Raw genomic sequence first — 10417 nt, 5'->3', positions numbered from 1 at the left:
ATTTTCTTCTGCATTGTAGAGCGCTTACTTTTTGATGTCAGCTCCAATTCTTTCTAGTGGATCTTAGGTGCAGCATAGATGGTGTCAGCCACAGGGAAAAGGGAGCAAAGATAATAAAGCCACCTTTGTGTTGCCCATATTTTGAATGAACTGGGGGCTAGAATGGTTCCTGGAAGTTTATCTGACCAGTCCCAGGGGTTACTTTTTTTTTTCCCCACAGCCTGAGAACTGCCCAACAAGCTATTTCTCTGCCTGAAATCAGTGTGCACTAAGGAGACACTTCCTTCCATGCATTAAGTTTACTTGGAATCAGAGTAGGGCTGATTACACTCTCTGCACCACAGAAATCCTCTCAGGTCCTCACGATACACTTAGGGTGTTTGCATGCTGGCGAAGTGCCATATATAGGATGGAAGAGGGGGATGTCTCATCTCGATTTGATGTATGAGCATAATTCAGCCCCACCTCCAGATTACCTGTGCTGTAGGCTGCATGCTTTCAAACGTTAGGCCAATATTCTGTAAACTAAATCAGTAGAAAATCGTACGATGCACTCTCCAGCAACAACGTGTGAAGGAACTCACAGTTCTCAACAGGCCTGTTTCTGATCCATTTGGAAGTCAGCTTTTTAATCTTTTGTATTTATACGTATTCAGTTAAGACTGACTTTTTTTTTTTAATAAGTTAGTGTTCTGTTAAATATTTTCAAGACTAAAATTAGTCAAGTGATTTCATATTAACATTCATTAAACATGCCAAAGTTTCAATGCAATTGTCACAATATTTCAGTCCTTACACTGCGGCACCACTATGTATGTACACAAAGGAGATAAGTGAAAGGAACATCTTGCTGGCTTAAATTTCCCTCCAAGTAGGAAGTGGCAATGATCTATGATCACTTCTTTAGATTTTGTTGTTAGATCATTTGTTCTTGTAATGTATTTTTTATTCTGACTTACCTGTTTGTTTGTTTTTTAAATGAAGTATCACCAGCATTTACTTTTTGGAAGTGTAGCAGCTTGGCATTTAATCATGCATTTCCATCCCTGACAGTTGATCAAGGGATTTGAAAGCGTTTTGCCTGACTTTATTAAAAATCATAGATTTTGTTTCTATCTGAGAACGGTGGGATTTTTTTGTTTAACGAGCAAGTTGTAGCTGACACTGTCCTGTCTTAAGACACTAATAAAACTATTTTCTCTTGATTTTACAGGGGAAATGACAAAACTAAGATGTGCGTACAAGAAAAACTGTCCAAACAGAGTGTCATTATATAAAGTGTTTAATTTTTGAACACAGGCTACTCAGGTCACAAATATTTCTTTTCAGTTTAGGCAGCAGAATTCTCCAGTGAGGGCAACTTAGATAACTGGCAGATTTACAGGGATATATCTTAAGCAACCAGACTCACCATTTTTCCTATGCAGATGCTCAATTGCTACCTAGTTAGGTAAGCTTTTTCCCCCCAGCACACTACAATGCAGTAATTAGGCATAAATTAGAATCAGAGTATTAAATAAGACAACTTTGGCTTCTATTTTTGAAAATCCAAAAAGTCACTGACAAGACTACATTTGCAATAGCCTAAGTAGAAATTTTACTTTTTAAAAAGTAATAATTAAACACGCAGTTACATAATGTACTGACTTATCAACTGGATAATCAGTTGGAAAATTGTTTCCAATATGGGCTTTTAAACATTCGTAAGTACATGCAAAATAGTCGTACCTTTCTCTCTGCAGAAGAGAGAGCGCTGTTCTCAGAGAAAAAACATGCTGGAATCTCTAATATGAGAACTGGAGCAGTGGTTTCTGGTAGCAATTTCAGCTACAGTCACTATCTGCTGTTCAAAGAGATCCAACTCAAGTATTAAAATGATCAAAGGAATAGCCGAATATAAAAGGGGTTAGTTGGCACCATCACAATTTACAGAGAACACGACCCAATATAAAAAATTTGCTGCTGTATTAAATACTGGTCATTTACATTTGGTTACTTTCTGTAATGCTTCTAAATATGTGGTAAGAGAAGACAGTGTCAGCTTTTCACACAGAATTAATTAATTGCTGCTGTTGACATTTAAAATGAAAAATTAATATTTCTGTCTTAAAAAAAAAAATCTAACACCCAACAGGGCAATATAATACAGAGCCGAAATGGCAGGACAACTGGAATATTTATGCCTCCTGGGAAAGAGTGAGGTGAAGGAAATCGTTTTTCCCTCACATTAGTGGTCAATGTGGGGACTTAATAAAATCAACATGGGGACTTATTTCAACAAGAGAAAACCAGGTAGCTACTAAGTGGTTGGTTCATCTGACGTAAATGACAAATGATATTTAAAATTATGGTCTACTGAAGTCTCCTATAACGATCAATATTTTTATGCAGTGTAACTATTTATATTTAGCATTATTCTTTGTTTCAAACCACAAAGTACTTTTAAGTAAAGGGGTAAACGTACAGGGAATTTTTGCAGACCTTAAGCTTACATGTCAAGGCACTTACCATTCAAGTAAAATAGTTTTCGTATAAACGTGTGGGAGATGGAGAGGATTATTTTACTAGGACATCCACTTTTTGAAAGGAAAGAAAAATAACATTGACCAATATTTATAAAATGGTTGCATCAAGAGAAAGGTTGTGTTTTATTATCTGAAATGAGCACAAAGTACACCTTCCACAATAACACTGAAAGCAGTGCAAAGACTGACAGTGACCTTTGACTAAAGGTAGTTCTGTAAAAAGAAAAATACCAAATAAATCAGTGCCCTGCTTTGATTGTTGTAAAATTTTTTTTACATAAAAGTTGGTCCAAACTTACAAAAAAAGCACAAATGTGCATAGTTCAGAAGTTCTGAAAGAGTGCCATAAAAAGCTGATGTCCCTAAATTTAGCATCCACTTAAAACTGCCAAAATACAAAATAAAATTCAGAACTAGAATCTGTGACCATGTACAATCAATTTATCTAGTATTCAGACAGCATGAGTTTTAAGCATTTTTTTTAAATTTTCCTACTGTATGCAAGACCCTTTTCCACATAAAAATAAAGCTGTTGAATTAACATTATTCAAGTCTGTTGGACTGCTGCTTTAAACGGCAGCTAGAAAAAAAAGTCTTTCCAGATAAAAATGATGTGCCTGAGGAAAAACAGATACTCAATATGGTAATCCTCTGCCTCGCCCTCTGACTGTTGATGTGCTAATGTGTCCCCTGTATCCCTGGGAATACCCAGGTCCTTGGGCAGGAGAAGTCCAAGTTTGTCCATGCAGGTGACTAATGCCACTAGGGTTTTCCTGTAAATTACTTCCATAGCTATAGTTGTGCATCTTTGTGGGTAAAGAATGAGTACTCTCTGACCCTGTGGAAGTGTCACCACTGTTTCCCAGAACTGGGATAGGGCCATGGCTATATTCAAATCGATGATCCTTATCAGCACTAAATAGCATGGGACCAGTGTTGAGGTAAATGTCTCCATAACCAGTTACTGAGCTGGAAAACGGTTCTGAAAAGGCAGAAGATGGAGGTGCAGCCCCAGAGTGAGATGAAGCAGTACTGTAGTTATCCAAAGACTGAATATCTGAGTTTCCAATGTAGCTCCTCCTTTCCAATGCCCCAGACGATCCACTTCCTATTCCATCACTACTACTGTAATGGGCAGAAGAGAAGGAAGATGAGCCAAAGTTATCCTTGTAGTCTGGACCTGGTACATAGGAGTCTCTTGGCTGATAATCCACACTAGTTTTTACAGGCTCCTCATCTGTTGTCTGAGCCTGGTGCTGAGCCAGCAGTTGTAGGAGAGCTGCTTTCACTCCTGCATGAGGATCTGTTCCTGAAGAATTACCAATAGGCAAAAGCTGGTTCTCTGTCCGATAGTCAAGGTCTTCATCAGTGAGAGGTGGTGGTTCTGGTGGCTCAGGAGGACGTTGGTCTGGGGGCAAGATGCGAGGGCGCTCTTGTTCTGGCGTGCGGTTTAGAAGCCTTATCTCAGGCTGTCTAACCACATCATCTTGACCTAAATTGATTTGAAAGAAAGGAAGAGTCTTAGAAAGAATTCTGGATCTCCTAGTCAAAAAGCTCCAAGGCCAGAAGGGAAAGACCACTTGGCTAGAACACCTTACACTCTGCCACAACACTTAAAAGGAAATAAAGTTGAAGCACAGTCAAATTTAAAAGCAACTGGGGCAAGGTGCTTTAGAAAAACAAAGACCTGGTTTACCTCACCACCCAATTTAAATCAGAAATGGCACATGACCCTTAAATGCTATTCCAAGAAGTGCAGAAGAGTGGACAGAAAATGTGAACCAAAGCCCTTTGAGAGATAGGTTCTGGGAAACAGAAGGGCTTCTACCAAATATAACAAGCAGATGTCATATCCTCTCTTGTTGCCATTGCAGGTCTATACCTTCTCTTTCCCTCCAAAAGAATCATAAAAAGAAGAAAAAGAAAAACAAAATGTACACAGGGTCAGACTATTAAATTGGGCCCTCTGCAACTTTACTTTTGTATTTGCAGCAGTTTTGTGCATGCAATAAAATTTTAAGTCAGACTTTATTTCAGTGCAATCTTTAAGCATTTTTAGTGAATTTGACTTAGGGTCTTTTCCTCCGTTATACGATTCTTCAGGCCAATAAGCAGCTTAAGGTTTTTTTCAAAAGCTAGCAACTCATTTAGTAAAGAAAGGTTCTGTTAAAAAACTAAACCAGAATACACATGGGGTCAAATTATAATCAAAACAATACCGTACCTTACAAAAGATTTGTGCAGCCTTGCCAGCACCATTTACCAACTGAACCAAAGGGAGGCAGTTACCTAATTCTATTTAACAAAACTTCTGACACGTGTGAGGAAGCTATAGCTAAATATTTGAGGTGTATGCAGTACTATGTCTGCAAACTGTCCCATTTTCACTTTGCAAATAGAATGTCCATAGATGCTGCTTGCTCAGTTAAAAACTTATTATTTGGGGTGGACCAGTTTTATTTCTGAAAACAAAAGTTTACCAAAAAAGTAAATGGGTGCATATGCCCTATTAAACCTTTTGGAGGAATTGTCTTTTGGTTTGTTTGAGGAGCATAAGCACAACGGGGCTGCAATTTTGACTGAGGAATCTAGGTGCTCCCAAAATAATGCTAATGAGAACACCAGAGTATTGGCACATCTGTCAGCAAAAAAATGTGGACACGATCAGCTTTCCAAGTGACAGATGGAAATGAAACCTCTTCGTTTCAACTACTTCACTTTCAACCCCATCCCTTCTGCATATGTTCTGTGCTTTTTAAGTTGGTACAATTATGCATCCCCAGGAATGTAAAGCATGTTAACTCCTATCCCCCAAACTAATCACATTTCCTTCTACTACCTATCGGCACGTAAGACTGTCAGTACCTGCAGAGGAATACAGTGATTTGATCAGATGTGGGTAAGCAGGAACTGGAGAGTCCATTTCATCCCGGTTACCAGAGACAGGAGTGCTGGGCTCTGGAGGCTGCCTGAGTTGCAATGACATTTCATTTCCTGATCCATTCTCTTTGTCTTCCAGTATAAGATCTTTCTGTTTTGTTTGCTGAGCCTTTATTAACTGAGACAACAGAACAGCAAATGCACTCTGCACAGCCGCCTGGGTAGCATCAGTCTCAACTTTAGGCTGATTCAGCTGAGCAGGTGGTACAGGAGGCTGAGTGACTGCTGGCTGTTTTAAAGACTCCTGGTCTGGTGGTGGTGGTGGCAGCTGTTCAGACTGTTTTTCACCTGCTGCTAGAATTCCAGCAGGAAGGTTTAATTTATTTAGTTGCTGCTGAGTCTCTGGGTTTACTTTAATATTCAACGCTTGGGCAAATTGTGCCAAATTAACACTTGTTTTAGACTGTAGCAAATTTAGTAAGATTGCCACTTCGTTCTGGTTTAACTGCTGTCCAGTGCTTGTTTTCACTAAAAAGAAAAACAAACAAACCAACAAGGTTAGAACTTATCTAGAATATCAGACTTTGGTGACTCCAGATCCTGATTAATCTACCAGGGCTGCTACAATTGGCAAAGTACGGTTTTCTGACAACACAGAAATGGAATGTTTTTACAAATTAATTGCATTTGGAGGAGCATTTATAGGAAATGGGATAGCATGATCCAATACTGAGAAAATGGCTTAAAGGGGGTTGCATACGCGCATACACACACGCATGCACACACACAAAAAACGAACAGATGAAAACCATCAGGTTTGAGCTCAATTTCCACAATACAATTAAGCTGGGGCTTAAGGCCACCTGTTCCAGGCAGCTGTAAGATTTCCAGTTCCTACAAAATTTCCTATCTTTGACATATTACATCCCTTTGTGAAAAACTGGCCATCTGCAAAACACATTTCCAGTCATATCCTCTCCCATCCATATGCTGAATTTATATTTTGACACCTGCTAAAGTGACCAGGCTCTAATTGACCAAAAGCTAATAGCATACAAGCAAACTGAAAAAGAAAACAAGAGTTGAATGGATAAAGTTAGTCATGAACATGAGACTAGGAGTAGCAGGCAAATAGTTTTGTGAACATAAACTGTCTTCATTATTTTTTAATAAAAAATAGGGAGTTTATTTGCCACGAGTTAAAGGAAAGTGTGAAGAAGCAAGGAAGTCAAAACATGCAGATGCAGGGGGGTTATCAGTGAACACGTGCTTTTAAAACTTCAGAGCAATGTGTCATTAACTGATGTTAGAGGCGGCAGGCACAAATTTGAATATTAGCAGCAAGGCAATGACTCAGAAGCTAGGAAAAAAGTTACGTTAAAAGTGATACCGAATTTTGCGTTCTGAGACCTATGAATTTAAAAGAACCAGGACACACCTAGAGTCTTCTCGAGCTGAAAATGTGCGGTATGGATGAAGCAGGATCCCTTTTTCATGGCTTACTGATTACGTCACTCAAAAAAGACTTAAGCAGAAAAAAATGGCTCCATATTACACACAGGTACTAACACTGCAGCTGCTAACAGGGAATGCCACAAAATTCAGTGCATCCTGATTACAGATCTGCCAGTTATGCAGACATAAAAAAGGGCCTGGGATACAAACTGATTTATTTAAAAGACATTTGAACTTCTAATGCAGCAAACGGCTTAATATCTTCCTATTATAAACTTTTTTATCTGTCAAGCCAATGTACAGCTCTCAAACATGAAACTAAAGGAATCTCAATGCTTTTCATGATACCCAACAATGGTTTGAGCAGTCAGAGTGTTTAGATTGTTAGTAAGGGAAGTTAAAAGCTGGGGGCACAAAGAGGGCACAGTTGGGAGCGTAATGTTGCAGAATTAAATCATCCTGAGTGTTGGCGTGCACTGTGGTGCTAGGAGTTGGAACGCAGTGAAAACAGGCAGTTCGGAAACACTGACATTTTAATTGGCAACACAACAAGCTACCCCCTCAGATTCTTTGCACATTCTCTTGATGTGTTAAATCAGCCATGTAACAAATATCAGGTCTGTTACTGATTGATTACATGGGATTTGAATTATGGCTTAAGGACTAGGAAGAGATGATTTTCCCTGGAATCCAAATGTGAAATGTGCAGGAAATATTGACAATAGGCCGAGGAGGATAACTGCTGTATTAGTGTGCCTAGCCAAAATGTTTATTTGAAGATTCCTCTGAAACAATCTGCATCCTGGGAAACTGTAGCAGTTTCTACTTAAATAATTTCAGCGAGTCCCACATAAATATGTTAAGATAAGAAATACAATGACAGGGGTTCCTATTAGAACCTAAATATCAGCAATTAATCCAGGATAAATATTCTTTCTGCCCCAAATGAGAGATGTGAATGCTTGGTGCGCAGTCACAAGTGCAGCCATTTAAATAGTGCATTCATGTCCAGGTCTTTAGTTCAGGCAGTTTTATATACTTCTGATATGTTTGCTCATCAGCATTTTTCCACAGCTTAAGAGAAGAACGTACATCAAAAATGTTCACCATTACACTTTCTGCTCTACTAGATATTCTTGACCTTTTTGTATACTTATGTGTGTGCAAAGAGCAACACGGGACTGAATGATTAATTTTTGCATTAGTTAGTTAATTCATTTGATATGTGCCATTAATACTATATTAGTAATGATTAATGCAACTAGTACTCTGTTCAGTGGCCACCTGTTATAACAACATAAAGAAAATAACTACCGCCACTGGGACCCTTAACAAGTTTCTCTATAATATTTGACATTTTGTGGGAAAATTTTTCAGGGCTAAGCAAAGCAAAGTTTAAAAGTCTTGCCAAGATTTCCAGCTGAAGTGGAAGAAGTGGCAGAATCCCACAGCTGTTTTAGAGGGAAACAGGATGAACAGCAGCAAGTAGTAAAAAACTTCACCAGTCAAAAACTGAATTACTGCATCACTTCATAATGTACTTGAAGCCCCTGGTCTTCTGTTAAATTGAGAGTTGATTTGGGGCAACTGTCTATCCAGACAGAATATCCATTTATTGTCTTTCAATTCTTGGACTTCCCACTTCAGTAACATTGTATACTAGCTTGGAGCATCAAAAGCTTGTTTTGAACCTTATATGCTTGTTTCTTTGTTAACTGTGCATTGGGCTTAGCTGCACTCTTTGTTATGATGTACCGTGTCTGTCCTTCAGCATGCACACTAAAAATGTGTGTGGCCAAAAGCAGATGCCAGAGTACAAACACTTGCAGGAGACTAGTACTTTACCCTTCTGATTATTGTTTGCAAATCAGCATTTTCTTTTTGTTAGTTTACAAGCCACTGAGCAAGACACTTGAGGTTTGGTTTTCACTTTCGTGGCTGAAGGTCATGAAGACCACAGAAGTACTTCTCTAGTTTTTGCCACTGTATTAGGATTTCTCTCATTAGCTAGTATCCAAGTTCAACACTGTCAGATGAAAGAGACTTGCAAAAGCAGATATTTAAACAAGGGAAAAGATTAACACAGCCCAGGGAACAAAATAACTTTACTGAACTGAAAGCTACGTTTGTCCTGACATCCTCTCTCTTCACCTTGTCATTACCAATAACATCGATGCATCCTAGGAGAAGCTATATAATTGGGATTGGAGCAGCTAATGTGGACACCATAGGGAGCCCCCAACTGAACATAGATTAAAAAAAAAAAAAACCACCCTCAAAGTATTAGTAGTTCAGATAGCTGAGTTTTGACACAAGGTTAAAAGCTAGTAATGCAAGTCATATTGGGACTGCCTGCTTACTGAGGACAAGGATGCATGTTTTGGCAATAATACTTTGTCCCTTTTAACAAGCCAAAAATTCCTAGGAATTTGAAAATGTTAACATTAGTTTTCTAAGTGCGTAATCAGCAAGGCGGAAGACAAGTAACACCATGAAAAAATGACAAATAAAAGATTACTGACCAAGTGCTACACTAGAGTTGCCCTGAGTTTTGAGTTGGGAAGAAGTTTGCATGCCTTGTGGGGTGTTGGTTCTGCTCTCATCCATGCCTAAAGACATATCCTTCCTAGGCATTTTAGCTGCTGTTGCATCGTCACTCATTCCCATCTGCTTCTGCCTTCTTCGTTTCTTACTCCACAGCTCATGGCAATCCTGCCATAAAGGAAGGCTGAAAAGAAGTGTAGTAACATTTAGCTTTCTCTGTGTATGAAAATTCATCACATTAGAATAATTACTCAATTTAGGATTAAAAAAATGAGTCTTTCTATTAGGAATCTGAAATATGTCTTAAGATCATAAATGCAAGCAAAACCTCAAAAATGTTCCCCAGGGGAAATGCACTTGTCAACAACAGGCTTTATTTCATAGTAAACATTCTAGGAAAAGAAAAGGCAGTTAAAGCTACCTGCCTGGAACTGACAAGTTTCTTTATAAAAAGGAAAGTCACCTTAGTACTCTAAGGTGGTTCCCAAGCTGTGGTCTGCAGTTGGTGCCGGCCTTTTCCACTCGTACCCACCTACCCACCCTATAAAAAGGAACACGGTGATTAATGAGAAATCTTGATTCTTGACAATGCCCTGTTGGTCCAGAAAGTTTGGGAAACACTGGCCCAGTAACTTGCAACCCAATCAGCCACTTATCTTTGAATATCCGTATTAAAATTATGAATTTTGCTGTTCAATCTGATGAAGAACAAGCCAGGTTGTTCTACAGTATCAGGACCGTGCATATGATATTTATGCAGTTGGTTGTTATGTACTGAGGTCTTCCCTTTAATAATGACTGAAGCCCTGAGACAGGTTTCTCTTTTCCTCCTGCTGCTAATGCCAGACGCAAAAGGCAGCCATTTCCCGCGCCCCACCGCGGGACGGGGATTCGGCGCTGGACTCTTCCCTGTTCACTCGCCGTTACTGAGGGAATCCTGGTTAGTTTCTTTTCCTCTGCTGACTAATATGCTTAAATTCAGCGGGTCGCCACGTCTGATCTGAGGTCGCAGT

The 10417-nt window shown here is 39.1% G+C and overlaps 1 protein-coding gene across 1 annotated transcript in view; it reads right to left on the bottom strand.

Annotated features, from left to right (window-relative positions):
• Nucleotides 1-217: 217 nt before the first annotated feature.
• CDK13 (cyclin dependent kinase 13) overlaps nt 218-10417 on the bottom strand; it is a gene marked incomplete at its 5' end in the record, with an annotated part of 72452 nt that continues 62252 nt past the window's right edge. The window contains 3 exons of the mRNA XM_019535339.1: nt 218-4017; nt 5391-5933; nt 9383-9588. Of these exons, the coding sequence (XP_019390884.1) occupies nt 3161-4017; nt 5391-5933; nt 9383-9588 (1606 nt within the window). The remainder of the gene's footprint in view (nt 4018-5390; nt 5934-9382; nt 9589-10417) is intronic.

The sequence above is a fragment of the Crocodylus porosus genome, unplaced genomic scaffold, assembly GCF_001723895.1.
Source record: "Crocodylus porosus isolate Cpor-Errol unplaced genomic scaffold, CroPor_comp1, whole genome shotgun sequence".
NCBI classification, from domain to species: Eukaryota; Metazoa; Chordata; order Crocodylia; family Crocodylidae; genus Crocodylus; species Crocodylus porosus.
The sequence above is the reverse complement of the archived record's forward strand: the minus strand, read 5'-3'. Positions and strand labels throughout refer to the sequence as shown.